Source organism: Dermacentor andersoni, chromosome 6 (genome assembly GCF_023375885.2).
Source record: "Dermacentor andersoni chromosome 6, qqDerAnde1_hic_scaffold, whole genome shotgun sequence".
Classification (NCBI taxonomy): Eukaryota; Metazoa; Arthropoda; class Arachnida; order Ixodida; family Ixodidae; genus Dermacentor; species Dermacentor andersoni.
In genome coordinates this window covers 181,150,546-181,176,596 of record NC_092819.1, presented here as the reverse complement: position 1 = coordinate 181,176,596, position 26,051 = coordinate 181,150,546, and the positions used below count along the sequence as shown (strand labels likewise).

The window sequence follows — 26,051 nt, the reverse complement described above, 5'->3', positions numbered from 1 at the left end:
GTGCGCAGTTGCTTGATGACTGTAGGTGCTGCAAGAGTGTGTAGGATGCTAACAACTGGGTACTTGGAGAAGTCATCCACCACTGCCATGGCATACTTGCCATCAGGGAAAGGGCCAGCAAAATCTAACGACAGTTCAGTCCACGGGCCTCAAGGCAGCTCCTGGATTGGCAAGGGATCTCGATGGTGTACTGGTGTGTTCGCTTGGCATGCGAGGCAACTCTTAACTGTCTGGTCCACTAAAGAGTCTATCCCTGGAAACCACACTTTCTCACGCAACAGCTGTTTTGTCTTGACAATGCCTTGGTGTCCTCGATCAGCAAGATGTACCGCCTTAGTGTGAAGTTGTGCTGGCAGTACTATCCGCGTGCCTCTTAATACAAGGCCTTCTTTGGAAACTGACAGTTCTGTCGCAACGCGAGAGAAGGGCATCAGAGTTGTGGTCTTCCAATCTTTGCCTTGCTGGGGTTGCTTTAGGGCTTTCTTGAGCGAGTTCATCACCGGGTCAGCGAGCGTTGCTTCGGTTACCTCCTCTCTGGTCATGGCACGAGGCAGGCTATGAGACACAATGACGTTCACATACTGTTCGGCGACAGACTCCATGCACCGAAATGGTGACGTGGAGTTTACTGGGTGTCGGGACAAGTAGTCGCATGGGTTACTTGGACCACTAGTGTGTTGCCTTTCAAAGGTGTATTGTTGAATTCGAAGTGCCAAACGCTCCAGCCGTGCTGAAGGCAGGGAGCGAGGGTTGCTGAGAATGCTGACCAATGGCTTGTGGTCTGTCAGTAGGCAGAATGCTGTCCCATACAGGTAGATGTGAAAATGCTCAATTCCCCACACCACGGCCAGCATTTCCCGTTCAATTTGAGAGTAGCGTGCCTGCACAGGAGAAACATCACGACTCCCATATGCTACCACTCTGGTTTCGCTTCCGGATGTCTGCGTGAGAATGGCACCAAGGCCATGAGGAGCAGCATCTACAATGAGTGTGATGTTCTTTCTTGGATCGAAGTAGGCGAGAGCTGTGGCCTCGGAAAGCTTTCTCTTCAGTTCGTCCAGGGCGTCTTGCTGTATGTCTGTCCAACACCAGTCCTCTCCTTTGGCCGTGAGTTTCCTGAGTGGTTAGATGAGGTGGGCCAAGTTGGGTATGAACCGATCACAGTAGTTAACGAACCCGAGGAGACTCTTCACTTCAGTGGCGCTGGAAGGTGGTGATGCACCCAAGATCGTAGACGCCTTAGTGGGGTCCGGTTGCACACCATTGGTGGAGAACACATGCCCGAAAAATGTAAGTTCCCGTTGGTAGAACTTGCATTTCTTGACGTTCAGTGTGAGACCACTTGCAAGTAGGCATTCCAGTGTGGCCTTCAAAGCCTTATCATGCTCTTTCTCAGTCTTTCCATACACCAATATGTCATCGCTTACGTTGAGCTCGTTGGGGATGTTAGTTAGAACCTGACGGATGGTGTCCTGAAACACTTCGGCTGCTGAGTTGATTCCGAAGTTGAGTCTCTTGTATCGGAAGAGCTCATCATGTGTGGAGAAAGTGGTGATCACACGGGATGATGCGTCAAGTTCTAGTTGGTGGTACCCATCTTTCAGATCGAGTTTAGAGAATAAGATGGAGCCGTTCAAAGCAACAAAGATGTCGTCCACTGTGGGTGCGACATGTCTCTCACGCTGGATAGCTTGGTTGGCACAGCGCATGTCAACACACATTCGAATGTGCTCGGGGTCATGTGGCTTCGGTACTGCCACAATTGGTGATACCCAGGCGGTTGGTCCTTCAGTCTTTTCGATTATGCCAAGGGACTGTAGCCTTTCGAGCTCTCTTTCCAGTGGCTTTCGCATAGAGAAGGGAATGCGTCTGTGAGGTTGCGCTACTGGTTGAACACTGGGGTCAACATGGAGGTGCACCTGGAAGTCCTTTAGACAGCCCACTCCCTTGAAGAGGTCTGGGTAGGCCATCCTCGGATCCAGTCTGTTGGTAACCTCTCCCACACTATACGTGATCTGGACTAGTCCTAGACGGGAAGCTGCAGAGAAACTGAGCAGTGGTGCACAGTCTCCAGACACAACGTAGAGAGTTTCATGGCTGCTGCTCTCCTTGTAGGTCATGACAACATCAATCTTTCCGAGTAGCGGTAAAGGAGAATTTGCCCCATAAGCAAATACTTTCTTAGATGTCTTGGACAGCGTTTCCTTGCTTAAACGGTTTTTTAAGCTGTTCGAACCGACGACAGACACGGTAGCGCCAGTATCAATTGTAAAACGGACGTCCTCGCCATCAAGTTTGACGTCCACCTGTGGAGATCCCGTGACTGCGTGACAGTGAGAGGAGGTCATGAAAACGTGTTCATCACTGTCAGGGCTGCTGTCCCGCACGACTGCGTGTACGGCTTTGTGTGATGAAGGACACACGCTAGCAAAGTGTCCAGTTTTGTGACACGCAGTAGACCGTTTGCCGAGAGCGGGGCAACTAGAGCGTCCCTTACTGTGAGGCCATGGTTTTCCGCAGTTGTAGCATGTCGCGTTTGCCCGTTGATGGCGCGGAGGCTCACGAGTGCGTGACGGCTCTTTCCCATGGTGCTTCGGCTGATGAGGTCGCGAGGTGCGCTCGGAGTTTACTGCAAGTGTAGACGCTGACGCCGAGTTTTCCTTACACTGCCGGCTTTCTTGCTCGATCACAGAGATGTCGTGCTCGACCTCTTCAAATAACCTGCCTTGTTTGAGAATTCCTTGCAAGTCGAGGTCATGCTGCATGGCATACCGGCGTAGACGTGTCGACGTTGTAGACAGCAATATTTGATTCTTGATTTCGGTGTCGTCATCGGTGAAAGCACAGTGCCTAACAAGCTGTCGTAGCCTGGCGTAAAATGCGTCGATCGACTCATTTTCCATTTGCTTGGCTTGACGGAAGCGGTAAACCTCGAAGGTAGTATTTACTCGGGGTGCGAAATAGTCATCGAGCTTCCTACGTGCTGCGGTGTAGAGAGGGGTTGCGTTACTGGAGCCACCGGTGCTTGAAACGGTAGACGCAGCTGCGGCTGCGGGAGGATCGGGTAGTGCACAGTATATGTCATACACTTCTTCCCCCACGTAGTGTAGTAGTATGGCCGTCTTCCGGGCATAGGCTGTGATACCGCAGGCTACGATGAAGTTTTCGAAGCGTTTCATCCACTTCAACCACTCGGTGCCGACGTTGTTGGCGTCAGTGGCACGCGCGTCGAAGAAAGGGAACGATGGAAGCATGTTGTGCGCCATACTGCAAAGTAGAAGTTTCGACAGTGTGTGTTGGTATCTTCGTTCTGCTTAAAATCGTTGCTTGGCAGCCTTCACGAAGTTCAGACGCATCCTCATCGCCATTCTAACGTATGGTAGTTCGAGCATTGAGACTGATTATGGCCAATTCTGCTGGGAACCCACACACATTTATTTCAACGAAACTGCAGCCATCTTGGAAGCCCCTTGAACCCCAGGGTTGCCTTCCTTCATTCCAAAGGGTGCTATACATGGACCCTACAGTCGAAAATTAGGAAAGCCCTCACGGTCGCACCGATACCTAAGAACATGCACCCACAACACAATCAGGAAAGACGCCAGCGCAGAGCCAAACACTTGGCAACAAAGCTAAGCAGAATGCCACCCGAGGCGGTTGCCTTCACAGACGCCGCCCTTGGCGGAGACGGCAGCTCCGTCTCAGTGGTAGGCGACGGGTCCGGAGCAGAACAGGGCGCGATACATACAAGCGGAGTAGACGCCACGGCAGCGGAGGAAGCGGCCGTCGCCCTAGCGTGCGTTAGTACGGACGCGAGGGTGATCATTGGCGACAGCAAATCGGCAGTAAGAAATTTCTGCAAAGGCAAAATATCAGACTACGCGTACAGCATAATATCGAAAGGTAACATAGACAGGGGGATCACCTTAACCTGGGCCGCCGCTCACTCCAACACACCAGGAAACGAAGCCGCCAACGTCCTCGCCCGAGCGCTCATCATCCGGGGGAGACGGCAGGCTCAACCTAACTTTAAGGTCGAGACTCTCGCGACCTACTACGAGGTCACAGAGCACTACAGATTAGAACGTCGGAAACATCCCCTCCCGGATAGGTCCCTCACGTCCGCAGAGCCAGTCACCTGGCGCCGCCTGCAAGCCAAGAACCACATGTCTCCCAGATGGAGATACCTAACGCAAACGGGAAATCCGGAGGACGAATTCTGCAGATTCTGCAATAAAATAGGAACTCTAAGACGTACCCTATGGGAGTGCAACTACTCCCCGGGATATAATTTATTCAAGGACGAAGAAGGATGGGAGACCGCGCTTCACAGCGAAGACCCGGCGGCACAGGCCAACATTGTCCGTCTGGCAGCCGAAGCGGCAAACCGCTTCGTGTACTAACACCTGCCCCGTTGGGTGACATCGGGCTCCCTGGACGCTTACGAGCGGTACCGGAGCTTCGGTGTCAGCCATTACGGACTATAAAAGTTTTCTCCCTCACGGGCGACTTGAATGAAAAAGCGGGGAAGGAGCAGGCCACCCGCGGCGCCTCAGCGAGAGAGCGCCGTTCGGCCCACGCGACCAGTACACGCTAGGAGAAGCCTTCGTCCTTGCAGTGGACGTGAAATAGTATGATGATGATGTCTATGGCTAGGGTTCCGGGCTCTCCGTGAACAAAAACTATAATCATCAATGGCTCATACCCCCGTAAGCATTCATGCTCCCGTAGGCAAGCAAAAAATGCAATGGCTCATAGTCCCGTAAGGTTCATGGCTACTCACTTTGCGTGAATTCGCTGCGATTTCAATGTGGATGCGTCGGTACTGAAAAGGAAACAGTTTACGCGTTCCGTGTTGCAGACACATTCCTTACGATGCCACAGCGATCCGGCCCAACCGACCGCCCAGCGGCGTGCGTGCATGGTTTGACATTGTCAAATTATGTGATTGCAGTTCCGAGTAAAATAATGACCACCGATCAAGACAATTAATGAGTGTGCGTACCTTTCGTCACTGACTACCCTTCAAAAATATAAATGAGTTCGTACCTTAGTCCAGATTATGTGTCACCTCCGTGTCATGTGCAAAACACCTTCGCTGGTCAACCATCTTCACAGAATGGAATGGCTCATGATTTTGTTTTGTTTTGTGGGGCGGGGGCGCCGAAATAAAAAAAAAACACAAAGGAAAGCATGTTGGCCACAATCAAATGCCTACTTTGGGTACCTAATGTGGCTATCGAAGGAATATCGAAGAAAACGGGAGACTCTCGGTCCTCAGAGAACCTTACGCATACTTCTCGGTATCCTACACCGGCGAGACAAAACACTTTCTGGAGAGGTTGCGATAACACCAAAGTGAAGGTGATGCCCTCAAGTGAACGCGTTGCAATCCGTCGAGTTCCCACAATGATGGCGGCGAGGGACCACTGTTTGTTTTTCTCGTCTGCTAGCCCGAAAGCGTCCAAAACTGTGCCAGTCCGCGGGCCAGCGAGAAACGGACGCGAACCGCGTGATGCTCGGGGCAACACGAGCGAAACGCATCCTGGCAGCCCGCGGGTAGAGAGAAAAAAAAATTGAAGAGGCTCAATGTGTCCTCGCGAAAGTAGGAAAAAATTAGTTACCTTTGCTGGCTTTAGTGTCTTGACATAGATGCTCTGGAGCAGGTGAAATAAATGTTGACATTCTTTTCTGTGACACGACGGCGAATGAACCACCACAAAGCTTTGTCTCACCGGACCTCGCTTCGTGGTGCCAACTTGTCTGATAGTGTGTTGATTTGGCTTGTCTCGTTGTATTGTCCGATGTACGACTTTAGAAAAGTCAATGCGCCTTTGGCGTCAAATGTTTATAAGAACATTAAACCCACAAAGATCCGGAATTGCAAATGTAAAGCATGACTTTGGAAATGTTAGTGCACCTTTCGCATCAAAACTTTCTGTCATCTTTATACCCATAAAGTTTCGGAATTGAAATCCACGCGCTCCGTAGATTCCGCGGCCTCTGCGAGATGCCGCGACTAGCCCGCTCGCCATCAAAACACCCTTGAAACTTTTTGCTCGCATGGGGCTCTTTGCGTTATGTGATTCCAGGTGCACGCGCGTTGCCACGAAATCTAGCCCGAGTTCACAATCTTCGCGCCGAAATCTATTAGAGAGTGAAAAAGGCATTCTAGACAAAATCCAGAATGACTTCCGGCGCTGGGGTTGTTTTGGTCGGCGGTGCATGCCAGCACCAAAACTTTCGAGGGAAAGGGCTGAAGCCCCGCAAGCCCCCCCCCCCCCCCCCTCCCCCCGCCAATCTGGTTATGCCCCTGTTGCACACGGCAAAGAAGTGACACCGCAATTTGAACAACGGCACGAACACATTTTTGTCTTGATCAGTGGTGATCGTGGCGAAAGGTACGCACACATCTATTATGAGACATTCGCGTTCATTGGTTATAAATTCGTTATAAACGTTTTCATTTTGCGATATATAGAGGCAAAGAATTTAAGACTGAAATCACCACACCAACTGGCAGTGGGCCAGTGTCGTCAGCGCCTTCGCAGAGGCGCCTTCGCAACGCTGGCATGACGACCGCCATCGGAGCCAGCTGTGGAAGTAGGCGACAAACGCGCGAGCAGCGGCACGGGCCATTGCTGATGATGATAGTTTTTGCTTGCATACATGAACATTTTACGGAACGCTAGCCATAAACAGCTTCGCTGTAAGAAGTTGCAGTTTCGCCCGAAAGGCGAAACATCGATTGCGATAGCAAATTACTGGACAGCTAGCTATACGAAGTAAGGATAGTAGTTTTGTCAGCCGTAAAAACTTGTAAACATAGGCATAAAAATTGGAGGACGCTTAAGCTTCGCCTTCAAGAGTGGAACGCGACAGCGTTCCCGTCGACCCGCCAAGGGGTGTAAGACAATGGGCTACAATGCAGCGACTACGTGCCCCGCATCGGACGCGGTGAGCGTCGAGCAACGCAGCGTTCGGCGCGACAACGAAATGTGCGCCTGAGCAAGCGACGCACGCCTGAGCCTTAGAAACAGCTAGTTTCTAAGGCAACACCGCGTTCACTAGAGGCGCTTTTGTACCGCTTTGAAGCATCGAACTCGTGGCTCAGTGAAGACGCGTCTTGGCTACCGAAGTGGCAGGACGTGCTATCATGTGCTCCGAAGGAGCGGTATCAGCGGCCCATCTTGGCCGCGGAAACAGGAATGTTGATGAAGACAGCCAAGATTACCAAGTGATGCTGCCCCAACTGCCGAAAGGTCCGATTGTTTTTAATACTGTGTTTTTGCATGGCGATATCCGTGCTCGGCCGTACAGAGTTGAGAACTACCGTGACGCCCTGGCCAGCTTGAAAGTGCTCCCCGAGGTCGTCGCCTTGGGAGCTTTCCAAATGAACCACGTGTGGGCCGTAACAATGAAGAGCTCGGAAGCCGTCAACAAACTGCTAACAGCTGCAACAATTATTGTCAAGGGCCGGCGATGCCTGGTGGTTGATCCCAACAACCAAGACCTACGTCTTAAAATGCACTGGGTCCTCCATAACGTCAGCGATGAAGATGTACGCGAGGCCTTAGCGCCGTACGGCGAAGTTACGGAAGTCTCACGAGAGCGCTGGCGCGCACAGGGCGTGACAGACAAGGGCTCCACTACGCGTCTGGTGAATCTCAAGTTGAAGCCTGGCGTTAAAAGTGATGATATCCCACACCAGCTGCGTGTTGCCGGAGAGCCTGCTTTATTAGTGGTGCCTGGAAGGCCGCCGCTTTGTTTGCGCTGCCAGGGAAAAGGTCACGTTCGCAGAGAGTGCCGGGTGCCACGATGCTCGCGCTGCAAACGTTTCGGTCATGACGAAAGTCAGTGTGCACCTACATACGCGAACGTCACAGGGCCCATAAGGAGTACTGACTCTTCTGAGCTCGTCATGGACGAGGCAGAAGCTGAGGAAACGGCGGCAGTAGAAAACGCGAAGTTGGAACCACAACCAACGCTCCCGGCAATGGTCCCCGCCCCCTTGCAGCGAGCCGTTACTTCGGTGCCTAGCAAACAGCAGCCACTGCAAGAAAGGCAGCCTGACCTGTCAAAGGACGCTCTGCACCGGTCGAAAAAAGCCAAGGAAGACTCAGCAACATCGACGGATCCCAACGCGCCGAGCGCAATGGAGACCGACGTGACTTCATCGTCGAATAAGCGGGCGCACGTCGAGACGGTGAAAGGCGACGACCCGGGTGGTGGCCTGAACGCCGAGGAGCCGCCTGCGAAAGCGGCACCGGTACGACGCTCACCATCCGGGCCGAAGCCCAGCGTTCCCCCAGATAAACGCAAGGCGGACGCGGCGCCGAAGTAGGCGCTGGGGCCTGCACTTCACGGGTGCCTGTACAACATGTCGCGCAAGATTTTCAAGTGCACGGACGGCAATGGATTGTCGCGCCGGCAACCGTCCGTCGAAGAGGGTTCAGATGTGCCAGACATGACACTGCAAGGAATGGCCGTCTGCAATGATACGAATGCTGTGCGGTCATGTACAGAGGTGAGCGCTGTGCGACCCGTTTGCTCCTCACATAATATGCACGGTGAAACTGAAAAGCCAATGCGAGTAGCCACACTGAATGTCAGGGGCTTAGCGGCCCGGAGAAGGCAGTACCAAGTGAGCCGCCTGTTTTTGGAAAATGACTTAGATCTAGTCGCAGTGCAAGAAACTAAAATCGAGAGTGAGGATCAGACGGCCCGCATGGTGGAAACCTTTCGAACGCGCTACAATGTTTGTATTTGTCATGCTGTGGGCACATCTGGTGGTTGCGCGATATTCATTCGTAATAACATAGGCATCTCTGATGTGAGCATTGTTATCTCGGAAGCAGGACGCTTGCTTATTATAGACTTTTTATTTTCTGGTCACCCCTGGCGAGTGATCTGTGTTTATGCACCGAATAGCGCGACTGAGCGCGTAGCCTTCTTCGAAAGAATCGAGTGTTACCTGCAGTGTTCGAAACGTATTGTTATGCTTGGTGATTTCAATTGTGTGCTGATGGCAGAGGACAGAGCTAAAGTTGTACTTTGCCGCGACAAAAGTGCAAAGGTACTAGATGCACTAATCCAATAGAATGATTTGGAGGACCTGGGCTGGCTGCTTTCAAATGGAAATCGACCCGTTTTCACACACTTCCAGCGTGGCAGCAGTGCGCGGCTCGATAGAGTGTACGCCACGGTTGACTTTGTGAGCATGTGCACTAAGTATGAAGTAAAGCATGTCTCTTTTAGTGATCACAGTCTTGTAATGGTGACGGTTGGGGGCAAGAAAAAGAAAACGCAATTCAATTGGCAGTTATGGAAGTTTAATGTTAAATTACTGGGTGACGAGATATTTAACGAAAAAGTAAAGAAAAAAATAGAAAGCATGGCTGGCATTGCAGCAAAGTCGCGTGCGGCTGAATGGGACCAATTCAAGAACGAAGTCAAATTGATAGCTATCGAAAGGGGAACACTGCTCCGTCATAAAGAAAGGGAAAAAAACCAAGGAATTGCAATGCCAGCTTGATTGTATGATCAGCATGGAAACCTCCAATCCCGGGATATACGGTAAAGACATCTGTGAAGTTAAGGGTGAGCTCGAGGCTATGGACGTCGAAAAGTATCGATCAGCAGTAATAAGAGCGCGAGCTGAGAAGATCTGGTTGGGGGCAACTCCTAATAAGCGCGCATTGTGTGACGAAAGGAGATACGCAACACAAAATGAAATCAGAGAAATTACGTATCAGAACACTATTACCAGCGACATTGAAGAAATTAAACGTGCATTTGTCGAGCACTATGAGAACTTAATAGGTGTAAAAAGAAGTGGGAGCATTACGTTGACACAGGATACCCTTGATTTAATGCCACGGTTAGATGGTGATACTCGAGCCCTTTTGGAGAAACCCATTAGCGTAGACGAAATAAAACAGGCAATAACTGAACTACCGCTGGGGAAGACACCTGGGCCAGACGGCCTCGGTGCCGCATTCTACAAAGCTTATGCCGATGAACTGGCGCCCATTTTACACGCAGTCATCACGGAGGCGTACGAAACGGGAGAAATGCCGCTCTCTTTCCGTGCTGCTCACGTGGTGCTGATTCCTAAAACCGACGACCATGCTACGCTGCTAACTGTGGGCGCGTACCACCCGATAACGCTCACGAACACCGACTACAAAGTTTATACGAAAGTGCTGGCAAAACGACTGCAGAGCGTCATCACATTTCTAGTCGGACCACACCAGACATGTGGCATAAAAGGTCGCTCTATCTCTACAAATGTGCATGTAGCCCGTAGTATTCTTGAGTGCTGTGACATTTTTGGCGGACGGGTCGCTATGTTGCAGCTGGACTTAGCAAAGGCATTTGATCGTGTGTCGCATGAAGCTCTTTTTTGTATCCTTAAACACGTTAACATAGGCACAGTTATACTCGATGGTCTAAAAATGATATACAATGACTGCATAGTAAATATCGTGCTGAATAAGACACTAACTGAGAACATTAAACTCAGATCATCAGTGAGGCAAGGTTGTCCATTGTCACCGCTGCTCTTTGCAATTTATTTAGAACCTTTCTGTTTATCTCTAATAAGTAACGAAAAAATCAATGGTTATAAGCTTGAATCGTCCCATGTTAAAGTGCTTGCATATGCTGATGACGTCGCAATCTTTTGTACAGATCGCGAAAGTGTACTAGAGACGATAAGCGATGCTAAAAGATATTGCAGGCAAACCGGATGCGAGATCAATTGGGACAAGAGCATCGGATTTTGGCACGGAAGTTGGGACAACACACCGTCTGTCTTTGCCAATTTACAATGGTCCGTGTCTCCTACGAAATATTTGGGGGTACCGCTTGAGCACTACGAGAGTGCCGCGCAGTACTGGGAGGAAGAGACGTCGCGCGTAAAAGAGAAAACCGGAGGATTGCAGGGTCGTGATTTGTCAATGTTTGCAAGGACAACGGTTTGTAATTTGTTTTTAATTGCCAAAGTGTGGTATGTCCTCCAATTTTTGTCGATGACCCGTGTGAATGTACAGAAAATACACAGAGTATTTGCTGTTTTTATCTGGGGTTCCACTTGGGAAAGGGTCAGCCGTACCAACTTGTTTCGTCCTGTTCGAGATGGTGGTCTTGGATTGTCGCATTTGTTCTTACGACAGATTGCTTCTTGTTTTGTCTTCTTACGAGATCAAAGTGATTCATTCTTGCGTACGATGATCCAGATCCGTTTGAAAAGCGTTTTGCCTGAATTTATTGTGTCTAGTGCACAGCCTGTACACTATCGGCTTAAAGGCTACTTGCGAGAGGTAGTCGACTCCCTTCGAATATTAAAAGCTCGGTTTTCCCTTCAGTACCTGAGCACAGTAACAAGAAAGAAACTTTACAAGGATTTAGTTGAAGTTATGATGCCAGTGCCATTGTACCGAATGAAATACTATGGAGGCCCAGGACAAGATGTTTTAAAAAGAGTTAAAAGGATGCCAGTGAGAGCAAGCGTAAAGTCGTTCTTCTTTAAATTGCATACATCTACCCTTCCGGTCAAAACATGGATAGCCGACAAAGGAATATTTGTACCATGGACGACAAACTGTGCGCTATGTAACAAGCCGGAGACCATTGAGCACGCTTTCATTGAGTGCTGGGATGCAATTTTTTATTGGGACGTCTTGCAAAGAACTCTTAAAAAGGAACTGCCGATAACAGCACAGGGTATACGTTTCCTGCCGGTAGACAGCCATCAGGGCTTTCCGTACGACATGATAATGCTCCTGGGCCTCCATAGTCTTTGGAAGACACGGATGGCGGTAACGCACGCCGATGTGAATGCGCGCTCAGCACGAGAAAACTTTGTTGAAAGCATTATCTTCATACGCGAGATATATCGTGTACAGGCAGATCCGCCTGACTGGTTGGGTATTCTTGATGAATTAGTGAATTTCAAGAAATTTTAGCTTGTCACGTTGGTCCAAGTAGCCCAACGGGTTTTTATGTATGTATGTCATTTTGTGAATAAAGAAAAAAAAAAAAACTCGTGGCTCAGTGGTAACGTCTCCGTCTCACACTCCGGAGACCCTGGTTCGATTCCCACCCAGCCCATGTTGCAAGGTGTTTTTTATTCGTGAAGTGCCTGCTGGGATTTATTGCTCACGGCCAACGCCGCCGACGCCGACGACACCGGCTTTTCTGCGACACGAGCTCCTTAACGCTGTCGCGTTAATAACTAAATTACCAAGGACGATGTTACGTGTGCACAAGCAAACATGAACACATCTTACTCAATGACCGCGGAAACTCGCTGTCAGAACGCTGGAGTGAGGAAGCGCGGCAACAGCAGCGAGCGACCTTCTTGCTGCGTCTAACAGCGTGCGGCGGAATCTGTCCCCGTCGCAGACGGCTTTCAACTATAATAGACCTCAGACTCTGCCCAGGCGGCGCTGCGGAAAAAACCGTCACCAGCGCCCCCACCGGAGCCTTGGCGCGAACTGAGTAGTGCAAGGAGAGCTGTCCGCAAGCGAAGGTGCATAGGCCACAACGGACCCTCCTCTTTCGGTTGTGTTGGGGCACGGTTTCCTAAAAATCAAGGACCTGGAAAGCGTCTTCCGCCCATCCACGCTTCGAAAAGGAAGTTCAGCAGGGCGAAGTACGTGTACAATATAAAATAAAGTCTCAAGTGTTATTTCGGCGTGCTGCAACTCGCAAGTACAGAGAGCATCAGGTTTGTCTGTAGGCATATCAGCATAAAAATCTAAGCATTTCAAATTGGTTGATATTGAATATGTCCTGAAAACAAGACTTAAGTATCTCCTATATTTTTATGTGTTTTATCGTAATGTTTTGTCGCAATTATTTATAGAGAGTAAATCCTTTCATAGCCTTTTTCAAGGCAGCAAACAGCGTGCGATCATAATGAAATAAGCTTTCTACAGTGCCTACGCACTGCATCTTTCTTTCTCGCAGGAGCTACAGCATCGCTTGTACCTTAATTTGAACTTTTCGTAGACGCTTCGAGCAACAAGCGCGCACAAATGAATGTAAATAAACGCGACATTTTTTTCTTTGCACACGTGCGTTACTTTGCAATTACTCGTCCAGTGCTCCACAGAAACTTCATTGCTGACATTTGCAAAACGCAGTCGAGCAGGCTCAGCACACACTTCGAAGCACGCTTCGAAGCGTGCTTGTTGTATCGGCGCAGGACATACAAAATACCGAAAGTAGAAATGAGCTCTAGAACAGGATTTTCAATTCATAAACGAACCAAAATGTTTGGTTAAGCTGACCTGCCAAATCTCTCCGTTCCACTTGTTGAGTCAAGCGGAGGCGGAAGTCTGTTAAAAGGTGGATATATCGATGGCACATAAGCAGGATGGTTCGCAACGTTGTTTTTTCTGTTGCCAACGAAGTGGCGGCTGCAAATTCTCGAGTTTTCGCTTGGTTACCACGGTCCTCCGTAAGGGCTACGCAACACAATTACAGAAGAACAAAATTGTCGCACTTCCTCATGCGAGCCGCTGTGTTGTGGGGAATGCAAGTAATCCGATTACCCAACAGGTTGAACGGCCCGCATCCAGCGCTCTCGCCTTTCCCCTTCATACGATCGCGATGGAAATCAGTAAAACTGAACGTTGTTATTCCGTACTTCACGTTCATGGCAATTTACAACACAACAGTAGCGTCGAATGCGGCGTTCCTTCGTAGCGCGCGGAGCTATGGCGGTTGCCGTCGCTTCCGCCATCAGTCTAACGAATGACCCAGCAAGCGCTTTATGGCAGTTCGGCGGCGCGTCCGACTAGCGTAGACATTCATAGCTCTCTGTCTGGGTGTTAAATGCGCAAAACACTTGCAATGTGGACCAAAATCTAGTTAAATCGTTGTTTCGCAGTCGCTAGCTGCATAGGCAACTTAGCAAGGGAGTCGGGCTCCGCACTACTCAATTACTACCTCTTCGCACCGGCAGGTGGCGCTACGCGTCTTGCAAAACTCCAGAGTCTGACGTCCATACTGAGGGCCGGGCGGCGTCATTAAAATTGCCAGCAAGTGCAGCGGGGCGTGGCATTGCCGAAGTGCCCGACGTTTTTGCGCATGCGCGAGTTAGGGTGGGTGGGAGTAGAGGTGTGCGCCGAGACGTCGGCACGCCGATGTTTCTTGTCGGCAAGATTGGCACGCCATTCAAATAGGAATAAAGATTTTCTTTTCAAAGTCAATCAAGCTTCGTTTGAGATTATGTGCTGTCTTGGTTAATTATTTTGCCTGTGTGTCAAGCATAGAATATCATGTCAAGCCGGGGAGCAATGAACAACACAATACAAACAAAAGTAACCCTGCTCTCTACGTGTCTGAGCATGCGCATCTTCACAAGTCAGGGCAACGTGGGCTTCCGAAACTTCTCCTTGAAAAGCGTAATATGGCGCAAATTGAAGAAACAGCGGCCTCGGAACGTCGGAATCACGGCTTGCGGTCGTGGGCACTGTAGTTTGTGGCAGAATCGGCTGTCTGTCTGATGGCGGCACGAACGCGAGAGATGCAGCTTGTAGCGAGATAGAAATTACTGGCCCCGATGTGTTTAAGATGCCGGTTGGAAGTTTTCGCATTATTCCTGCCGTTGCATTCGAAGGAGTTTTTCTAAATTTATACTTTTCAAAAAATTATTTTTACGTTACGTGCATGGTGCTGTTTCTTTGTAGCATTCATATAAACATTGAAGGCCACTGACACCGGTAGCTGCACTGAATTATAAAACAGTTTCGTCGTGTAAGTTAAAAAATAACTCTTCTTGCTTTTCTTAGGAAATAATTGGGCATCCGAGCAATGCCTGCTTTTCTACTAAACCAAACTTCGTTCATTCGACTTGGTAATGAGGAGTTAACAAATTGAGCCAATTTGTTTTCTACCCATGTCCAAGAATTTTAGACATTCTCTTTCGGAAGTCCACGGCAATGCAGAAGTTTAACTCAACGAGAAAATTATTTTAAAAATTAGGTTTCAGAATATCGACCGGGGGTCCAAAAGTTTCAACTGACTACAAAAAGAGGGCAGTCCCTTCTAACAACATATACATTTTGGTACTTGGTATGTTGGTGGTGCGTTAAATCACTTAAAGCAGTAGAGAGAGGGGTGGCGAAGTCACACGACAGGAGGCCATCGTTTTGCACCCTCCCGGCAGAGGACACATTCACTTGAAGAAGCGTCAAATTTAAACGGTAAAGAGGGTCGTCATCATCCTCATCAGCCTATTTTATGCCACTGCAGGACGAAGGCCTCTCCTTGCGATCTCCAATTACCCCTGTCCTGCGCCCACCGATCCCAACTAGCACCCGCTAATTTCCTAATTTCGTCGCACCACCTAGTCTTCTGCCGTCCTCTACTGCGCTTTCCTTCCCTTGGAACCCACTCGGTCACCCTAATGGTCCTACGGTTATCTAATCTGGTCATTACATGACCTGCCTAACGCCATTTTTTTCTCTTAATGTCTATTAGAATATCGACTATAGCCGTTTGCTTTCTGATCCAAACGACTCTCTTTCTGTCTCTTAAAGTTATGCCTAGCATTCTTGGTTCCATCGATCTTTGCACGGTCCCTCACTTGTTCTCAAGCTTCTATGTCAGTCTCGAAGTCTCTGCCCCATATGATAGCACTGGTAAAATTCACTGATTGTATACTTTCCTTTTCAATGATAACGGTAAGCTTCCAGTCAGGAGCTCCCGATGTCTGCCGTATGCGATCCAACCCATTTTTATTCTTCTGTGAATCTGCTTCTCATGGTCAGGGTTCCCTGTGATTAGTTCACCTAGGTAAACGTACTCCTTCACAGACTCTATGGGCTGGCTTGCGTTCTTGAACTATTGTTCTCTTGCCCGGTTATTTATTATTACCTTTGTCTTGTGCATATTAATCTTCAACCCCGCTCTTACACTCTCTCTGTTAAGGTCCTCAATTATTTGTTGTAACTCGTCCATAGTGTTGCTGAATAGAACATAGTCATCGGCAAACCGAAGGTTGCTGAGGTATTCGCCGACGATCCTTACTCCTAAACCTTCCCAGTTGAATAGCCTGAATATTTCATCCAAGCACGCAGTAAATAGCATTGAAGAGATTGTGTCTCCTTGTCTGACTCCTTTTTTTGTAGGTGTCTTCCTACTTTTCTTGTGTAGAATTAAGGTGGCTGTGGTACCTCTGTAGATATTTTCCAAAGTATTTACGTAAGCGGTATGTACTCCTTGATTACGCAATGCCTCTATGACGGCTGGTATCTCTACTGAATCAAATGTTTTTTCGTAATCTATGAAAGCCATATAAAGAGGCTAATTGTACTCTGCGGATTTCTCGATAACCTGATTAATGACATGAATGTGGTCCATTGTACGTAGGGTATCCCTTCCTGAAGCCAGCCTGTTCCCTTGGTTGACTAAAGTCCAGTGTTGCCCTTATTCTGTTGGAGATTACGTTGGTAAATATTTTATATAATCCTGGGAGTAAGCTAATGGGCCTGTAATTTTTCAGTTCTTTAACGTATCCCTTTTTGTGGATTAGTATAAAGTTGGCATTCTTCTAGTTTTCTGGGACCCTTGCAGTCCGTAACCCTTCGTATAGAGAAGCCGCCATTTTTCCTAGCATTATGTCTCCTCCATCTTTGATTAAATCGACTATTATTCCAACCTCTCCTGCCATTTTCCCCCGTCTCATGCCTTGCAAGGCCCTTCTGACCTCATCACTAGTTATAGGAGGAGTTTCTGTATCCTGTTCACAATTGTTTCTGTAGCAAGTATGTGACGCTTCCTCGGGCATAATCTTGGTTCGCCAGTGTCACGAGGATCCCCTCCTCGTCGCCAGTGTCCCGATCGATTACCCTCAGGAGTACTCTAATAGAGTACTCCTGAGGGTACCTAATGCGTTTATTACAGTTGCCATTGAAACGGTAATGGTAGAGGGAGTGTTACGCAGCGTTTGCGTGCGCAGGCTTCTGAGAGACATCCTAGACGGTAGAGAGTGACAATGCGTGTGCATGTCTTGAGCGTGCCTTTTTATGGTTGCATGCGCTCTGTGTATGTGTGTGCGTACGTATACGTGCGTATTAGCGTTTGCATGCGCGCGAGCGCGTGCATGCGTGGTGAGCGTTCGCAGCGTGTGTGCATGGCTGCGTGTGCATTCGTGCTTGAGCTTGTAGGCGTGCGAACAAATTTTGTCGTGTTTATGTGCGCATGGATGTCTGGGCGTGCGTATTGAGTGCGTGCGCGTATGAGGGAGAGAGAGATTGCGTGCGCTAGTGCTTCCGTATTTGCGTTCGAGTGCTTCCGTATTCCTGCATTTGCGCTTGCGTGCGCGTGTACGCGCGTGTTAGTGCATGCGTGTATACACTTGGTGCTTGCGACGCATGCATAGGGGTGTGTGAATGTGTACGCATGCGACCGTGCGCGTTTGTGTTTCATCATGCATGCCTGCGGACAAATGTGTACGTGTTTGTGTGCGCATGGATATCTGTGCGTGCATATTCTATGTGCGAGCGTGCGAAGGAGAGAGAGAGTGCATGCGAGGGAGAGATTGTGTGTGTGCGTATGTGCGTGTGTCCAAGGGATAGAGAATGTGCGCATGTAAGGGAGAGAGAGTGTGTGTTCGTGCGAGGATGTCGGCGTATTCGTGGGCATGAGAAAACATTTTCCTGCTTACACCTACTGTAACCCCTATTCAGATCGACGAGACAAGAACGAATGACACTGCATTTGTAGCATTATCTCGTTCTGAAAGCGAAACCGACAAAAAGTCTAAGTGCCCTTCGCCTCTGTGAAGAAGGATGACCTGCGAAGCTGTGCATAATAATAATAATAATGATAATATTAATAATAATAATAATAATAATAATAATAATAATAATAATAATAATAATCCGCAGCAGCAGCCTCCATGGCTACTCCCACTGCAGGGTAAAGGCCTCTTCCATACTTCCCCGACTACACCGGTTATGTGCTAATTGTGGCCATGTTGTGCCTGCAAACTTCTTAATCTCATCCGCCCACCTAACTTCCTGCCGCCCAGATGCTACACTTCCCTTCTCTTGGAATCAGGTCCTAACCCTTAACGACCATCGGTTATCTTCCCTCCTCATTACATGACCTGCCCCTGCCCATTTCTTTTTCTTGATTTCAACTAAGATGTCCTTAACCCGCGTTTGTTCCCCCACCCAATTTACTCTCTTCTTATGCCCTTAACGTCACACCCACTATTCTTCTTTCCATAGCTCCTTGAGTTGTCCTCAATTTAAGTAGAACCCTTTTCGTAAGCGTCCAGGTTTCTGCACCGTAGGTGAGTACCGGAAAGACAGCTGTCATACACTTTTCTTTTGAGGGGTAATCGCAACCTGCTGTTCATGATCTGAGAATGCCTGCCAAACGCATACCAGCCCATTCTTATTCTTTTGATTATTTCAGTCTCATGATCCGGATCCGCGGTCACTGCCTGCCCTAAGTAGATGTTTTCCCTTACCACTTCCAGTGTCTCGCTATCTATCGGAAACTGCTGTTCTCTTCCGAGACTGTTAAACATTACTTTAGTTTTCTGCAGATTAATTTTTAGACCCACCCTTCGACTTTGCCTCTCCAGGTCAGTGAGCATGCATTGCAGATGGTCCCCTGAGTTACTAAGCAAGGCAATATCATCAGCGAATCGCAAGTTACTAAGGTATTCTCCATTAACTCTTATCCCCAATTCTTCCCAATCCAGGTCTCTGAATACTTCCTGTAAACACGCTGTGAATAGCATAGGAGAGATCGTATCTCCCTGCCTGATGCCGTTCTTTATTGGGATTTTGTTGCTTGCTTTATGGAGGACTATGGCGGCTGTGGAGCCGCTATAGATATCTTTCAGTATTTTTACATAGGGCTCGTCCACACCCCGATTCCGTAATGCCTCCATGACTGCTGAGGTTTCGACTGAATCAAACGCTTTCTCGCAATCAATGAAAGCTATATATAAAGGTTGGTTATATTCCGCACATTTTTCTATCACCTGATTGATAGTGTGAATATGGTGTATTGTTGAGTAGCCTTTACGGAATCCTGCCTGGTCCTTTGCTTGACAGAATCCTAAGGTGTTCCTGATTCTATTTGCGATTACCTTAGTAAATAGTTTGTAGGTAACTGACAGTAAGCTGATCGGTCTATAATTTTTCAAGTCTTTGACGTCTCCTTTTTTATGGATTATGATTATGTTAGCGTTCTTCCAAGATTCCGGTATGCTCGAGGTCATGAGGCATTGCGTATACAGGGTGGCCAGATTTTCTGGAACAATCTGCCCACCATCCTTCAACAAATCTGCTGTTACCTGATCCTCCCCAGCTGCCTTCCCCCATTGCATAGCTCCCAAGGCTTTCTTTACTTCTTCCGGCGTTACTTGTTCCGGCGTTGCTATTCTCTCTTCTATTAGCGTCGCGCGTGCTACTGGTACTGTATAAGTTTTTATAGAACACCTCAGCCACTTGACCTATCTCATGCATATTAGTAATGATATCGCCGGCCTTGTTTCTTAGCGCACACATCTGATTCTTGTCTATTCCTAGCTTCTTCTTCACTACTTTTTGGCTTCCTCCGTTACTGAGAGCATGTTCAATTCCATCCACAATATACTTCCTTATGTCAGCTGTCTTACGCTTGTTGATTAACTTTGAAAGTTCTGCCAGTTCTATTCCAGCTGTACGGTCATAGGCTTTCATACATTAGCGTTTCTTAATCAGATCTTTCGTCTCCTGCGATAGCTTACTGGTATCTTGTCTAACGAAGTTACCACCGACTTCTATTGTACACTCCTTAATGGTGCCCATAAGATTGTCGTTCATTGCTTCAACACTGAGATCCTCTTCTTGAGTTAAAGCCGAATACCTGTTCTGTAGCTTGATCCGGAATTCCCCTATTTTCCCTCTTAGCGCTAACTCATTGATCGGCTTCTTATGTACCAGTTTCTTCCGTGCCCTCCTCAAGTCTAGGCTAATTCGAGTTCTTACCATCCTATGGTCACTGCAGCGCACCTTGCTGAGCACGTCCACATCTTGTATGATGCCAGGGTTAGCGCAGAGTATGAAGTCTATTTCATTTCTAGACTCGCCGTTTGGGCTCCTCCACGTCCACTTTCGTCTATCCCGCTTGCGGAAGAAGGTATTAATTATCTGCATATTATTCTGTTCCACAAACTCTACTAATAACGCTCCCCTGCTATTCCTCGTGCCTATGCCGTATTCCCCCACTGCCTTGTCTCCAGCCTGCTTCTTGCCTACCTTGGCATTGAAGTCGCCCATCAGTATAGTGTATTTTGTTTTGACCTTACCCATCGCCGATTCCACGTCTTCATAGAAGCTTTCGACTTCCTGGTCATCATGACTGGATGTAGGGGCGTAGACCTGTACAACCTTCATTTTGTACCGCTTATTAAGTTTTGCAAGACCTGCCACCCTCTCGTTAGTGCTACAGAATTCCTGTATGTTACCAGCTATATTCTTATTAATCAGGAGGACGACTACTAGTTCACGTCTCTCTGTTCACGTCTCTCCGCTAAGCCCCTGTAGCACAGGACGTGCCCACTCTTCAGCACTGTATATGCTCTTTTGGCCTCCTAACTTCACTGAGGCCTAGTGTATCCCATTTACTGAGACCACTCAGCACATGCTTATGGAATGCGAAGGGATTCATCCAGTGAGACCCATACGTAACGTACACTTTCCAAAAGCGCTTGGATTTGAAGTGGACGGAAGCATCAACCGGTCACGCGTTGACAGAAGCAAGAAGCGTTTGAATATTGGTGAAAAAAAAACAGGCAAGAAGATCCGTTACATGCGTAGGTAGCGATACGAGATAGAGAAAGTGAGAAGAGATGTATACGAAAATAATAACAACATACGAACCCCTGACGACGTTTCCCGAGGCGTCATCAATGGCCTCATACCAGGAACAAGCACCGCAGAACTTATGGCAGGAATCCGAGCACCGGCACGATTCACCGTCCTTCACGTCCGAAAGATGGGTCAGTCGACCGCGGCAGTCGTATTCTTCGAAGGACCGCTCGTTCCCTACTACATCATCTTCCAGAGCGTAGACTTCCGCTGCAGACCATATCGCAAGTAAGTGCAGTACTGCCGCACCTGTGGCAACACGGGACACCGCCAAGACGTCTCTCCGAAACCCATCCCAGATTTTTGCTACAAGTGCGGCAAGACTGGACAACCACAAGACCATGACTGCAAACCGACCGGCAAGCTCTGCGGAGAAGCACACGAAAGTGCAAGTACAGAGTGCAAGAAGAGACTGAAGCCAAGCCCTCCACCCTACAATATATGGCAACAGTGCCTTAACAGACTACAAGAAAGAGACAACCGCTGGAGCTCCAGCAGTGAAGAGTTCCCGGAGCTGGGCACTTCGGCCACCAGCTCGAGCAGTGTCAGTGCGGGCAGCTCGCCCAGGCGCAACAGCTCCAAGCCAATACTGCTAAGTGCTTCGCGCTCACTTTCCCGCTCTCGCTCCCGCTCACACAAACGCGCGAGCTACGCCGATGCGGTAAACGGTTCGAGCGACTCGGGTGGTACGAGCACCTTGGATGCATCGGCCGAAGCGGCAGTCATACGAGTCCTAGAAAACAAGCAGCAGAACCAGCAGAGCAAACTGCAGAATCAGCACAGCCAATTGCAAAGCCAGCAAAACCTCATAGACAAGCTACTCCGCAGTCAACAGAAACAGCAAGAGCTCACCGACAAACTGCTTCAAAAATGCAAAGAACAACAAGAACTCACAGACAAGCTGCATCAAAAATGCCAAGAGCTCGAAAACATAAACAAACAGTCGGGAACGACGTTGACCAAGGCTGACGTTGAAGCTATAGTAGATGCAAGGTGCCTGATATTTCAAGAAGCCTTTATGAAGAACATTCACGCCACAATGGAAAAAATTGTCCAATCAGCATTCGAAAAAACAGCCGCTACCTTCGAAAACAAGATCGCCACGTTAAACGCCAAATTGATGGGATCGCACCACAGCTCAGCAATATTATCGCGCATGTAAAGAACAACCACATCACTAAAGCACAGCTCGACAATTCGCGCCCCACGACTCGGAAGAAGGCACGGGCGAACAGCCACAGCGACTCTCACTCGGTCTCGCCCACTCGCGATCACCGACGCGAATTCGAATCCTACGACAATGGCGACCCCTAACCACAAGCAAAGAACCAGCATTCAACTATACGCATATGCCAATGGAACTGTCGATCATACCGCCCTCGACACGCCAATCTACAAGAATTTGTCAAGCTGAATCAACCCGACGTCATAGCACTACAGGAAACCAACACGCAGAACGTCCGGCTGCAAGGATACGCCACATATGCACAAACCCGACGAACTGCCATACTGGTGAAGAAAACTCTCACAGCCCAAAAACATGACGTAGAGAACACCCAGACCGAACACACCTTAATCGAGGTTTTACCGGAACGAAAGACGCAGAAAAGCCTATTCGTGGCCAGCGTGTACAGCCCGCCTCGCGACCAGCTACCGGACTTCTATGACATTGCGAAAAATCAGGAAATCCACGAATGGACACCAACTGGTCATATTGGGAGACTTCAATGCCTCGCACACGGCATGGGGCTATCATACCACCACAAAGAAGGGTGCTAGAGTGCATGATGCTGCCCAGCAACACAGACTCACCCTCTGGAATGATTCTCTCCAGACCACGAGAATTGGAAACAGCGTCTCCAGGGACACAAACCCCGATCTCACCTTTACTGCGGACGTTCCCTGGGCAGAGTGGAGTCGACTCCAGGAAACCTTAGGTAGCGATCACCATATCCTCCAATTGGATGTAGTACACACCCGTAAACAGACCAAGACCGGAATTGCACGGCTAACCGAATGGAAATCATTTAGGGACAAGCTGGATTCCGGAGCAAGCATAACTGACCTTGATGAGTGGCTCAAAAATGTATTAGACACAGCAGAACGTTACACCAAGATCATACAACTTGGTGCCGATACACCCGCGGTCGACGCGCGCCTCCTCCATCTATGGGAGGCAAGACGTGGCCTCCTGAAGAGAAGGAAGCGACAAAAGCTTAAAAGAAAGTTAAAAACACGTATCGCTCTCCTTACCAAGCAGGCTCAAGACTATTCGGACCACCTCGCCAGGCAGAACTGGCACGCTTTCTGTGGCAAGCTACAAGGGACTCTGAGCACGAAGAGGACCTGGCACCTCCTACGCGCACTCCTGGCCACTGAACCCACCGAAACGAAACAGAAGCAACATCTTCACAGTCTTAGCCACAACCACGCCAGATCAGAAGAACACCTCCTGTGAGAACTACAAAAGAAACTATGTGGAGACGCACCCTCTACCGCGTCAACTCGCAGCAAAGAATACTCTGGAAAACCGAATCCAGAACTCGACCGACCCTTCACGCAGGCCGAAATCCACGTAGCCCTATCCAAGCTGACTAGAAATACTAGCCCTGGTAAAGACCGGATCGCTAACAAACACCTACGCAACCTACTGCCGCAGGCCACCGAGGCTTTCCTCCGTTACTACAATGAGTGCTGGGAGAAAGAAGAACTGCCTGCTGTGTGGAAACACTCGGACATCACCATGATCCCAAAGCCCAACAAACCTCTCAGCTTGGAGAACCTACACCCAATTTCCCTCACCTCGTGCGCGGGAAAGCTTTTCGAACATATGGTTCACGATCGCATTACCCAGTACCTGGAAGACAACGGCCACCTACCAGACACCATGTTCGGCTTCAGGCAGCACCTCTCAACGCAGGACGTGCTCTTACAACTAAAAGAAGGCCTTCTAGATCACCTACACAATCGAAGCAAATACTCCATAGTGGCAGTAGACGTCAAGGGAGCCTTTGATAACGTTAGCCACGACGCGGTCCTCAACAATCTCGAAGACACCGGCTGAGGCACTAGGACCTACGCATACGTCAGAAACTTTCTGATGGACCGCATGGCAACAGTCGGAATCTGCGACATCCGCAGTGAAAGCTTCCTACTTCTAAACAGAGGCACCCCGCAAGGGTCGGTCATTTCACCGCTACTCTTTAACGTAGCTATAATCAAGCTACTCCCACTACTCGAGACCATACCAGATCTGCGTCACGCGATGTATGCTGATGACGTCACGCTCCGGACCAGAGCTACGAACGTTGGAAGGTATGAAAGTAGCTTACAAGAAGCCGTCGACACCATCGAAATTTATCTCCGAAACTGCGGTCTCCGCTGCGCCCCAGAGAAGCCTGAGCACCTCGTCCTGAAAGCAACAACGAGAGGCCGACCACCCAACTACGAAGAGCCCGACCCCACCATCACACTCAACGGGACAAACCCGAAAGTCGACACCATGCGAGTACTTGGACTCCACATCCACAAAGACGGATCGGGAGCTGCAAGCCTACCGAGACTAGAACGCACCCTTTCGCAACTCACGCACCTTGTCAAGAGGATCTCAAGCCAAAGAAGCGGGCTCAAGGAGCAAGACACTCTAAGTAATACAAGCACTGCTCACCAGCCGCATCACATACGGCATGCCGTACCTGGCTCTAAAGAACGGTGAAATAGAAAAGCTCAACATCATGATAAGGAAGGCATTCAAAGTCGCCCTAGGACTCCCCGCCATGGCCTCTACATCACGTCTCCTTAGCTCGCCGAAGCGCACAAGAACAGCCAGCTAGAACGACTCAAGCTCACGCCCACAGGGAGATCAGTACTGCGACACCTAAACTACAGCGAGACGTATGTCGCAGACACGGACAAGAAATAGCGAATACCACCGAACGTTCGAGAGTGCATTTGCATCGCACGTGTCCCGCGCAACATGCATCCCATATATCACAAGAGTAGAAGACAGGCTAAAGCCAACGCCATCAAACGAAGTTTCAAGTATGACCCGAATGCCCGCTACACCGACGCGGCCAAGTATCCGCATCGAAACGCGTACGCTCTCAGCGTCGTAGACTCCCAAGAGAGAGAGAGAAAACTTTTATTGTCAAGTTTTAGTGGAGCTTTCTTTCCCAGCGGTGTGGGCTAGCGTGGCGTCTGCTTGGCCGCGACGCTATCAGCCCATTCCGCCAACCGTATCTGGTCTTGCGGGTTGGAAGTTTTCGTCTTTTTCTCCCACTCGTCATGTGAGGGAGCTCGCCTAAAGAGTTCTCTCGGGGGAGGGTTCTTTTGGCATCCCCACAAGATGTGATCTTGGTCCGCAAGGAGACAGCTACAATGTTTGCAGTTTGGTGGATGTTCACCACCGGTCATTGCAGCTAGCCTTTTTGGACTAAGTACAGATCTAGTCTGTACTCTCCTGAGGTTAATGGCCTGTATTCTTGTCAGTGTCTCGTGCGGGGATGGATATATTCGACTGGATTCGCGGTAATAAACGGTCATTTCGTTGTAGGTGTGGATACCTTCATGTCGGTCAACCCCGTCGGGCAAGCCCACCTCCCGGTTACTAGCTGCTCGGGCGGCTAGGTGGGCGGCCTCATTGCCAGGGTTGCCCGCATGAGCGGGTACCCACACCAACTTCAATTGATTGATGTTTTTGTTAATTATTCTGAATGCTCGAGGGGAAATGAAACCTGAGACTCCCAAGGCTTCGAGCTAGCATCGGCAACCATCAAGGCACGCAACCCGGAAACGGCTGAAGAAGCGCCAATCGCTCTCGCCACCACTACATGCACAGACTCAGCCGGTATATTCACCGACTCTCAGGCCGCCTGCAGAAACTTCTTGAGGGGCCGCATCTCGGCCGATGCACTCAAGATACTAAAAAGACGAAGCACTCCGCTCCCGTACACCTCCGTAACGTGGGTACCCGGACACGAGGTAGTAGAGGGGAACGAAGCGGCCCACGCCGCTGCCCGTGAACACGTCAGCCGGGCTCCCCTCTCCCCACGCGCTCTCGGACCCGCGACAGAAGAGGCGGAGGCCGTACCCACTAACTATTCCGCCATATTGCAACATTACAGACTCGAGCGTCGAGTGTACCCTCCACCGCACCCTAAA

General features: G+C 49.3%; 1 protein-coding gene across 1 annotated transcript; it reads left to right on the top strand.

Annotated features, from left to right (window-relative positions):
- The first annotated feature begins 6,937 nt into the window (after window positions 1-6,937).
- LOC126523931 (uncharacterized) lies at window positions 6,938-9,264 on the top strand. Its single transcript, XM_050172345.2, has one exon. It carries the CDS (start codon window positions 7,157-7,159, stop codon window positions 8,342-8,344), a length of 1,188 nt encoding a protein of 395 aa, XP_050028302.1. The 5' UTR covers window positions 6,938-7,156; the 3' UTR covers window positions 8,345-9,264.
- The last annotated feature ends 16,787 nt before the right edge of the window (window positions 9,265-26,051 follow it).

Coding starts and splice junctions, on each gene's coding strand:
- LOC126523931 (XM_050172345.2), top strand. CDS start 7,157: ATGTGCTCCGAAGGAGCGGTATCAGCGGCCCATCTTGGCCGCGGAAAC.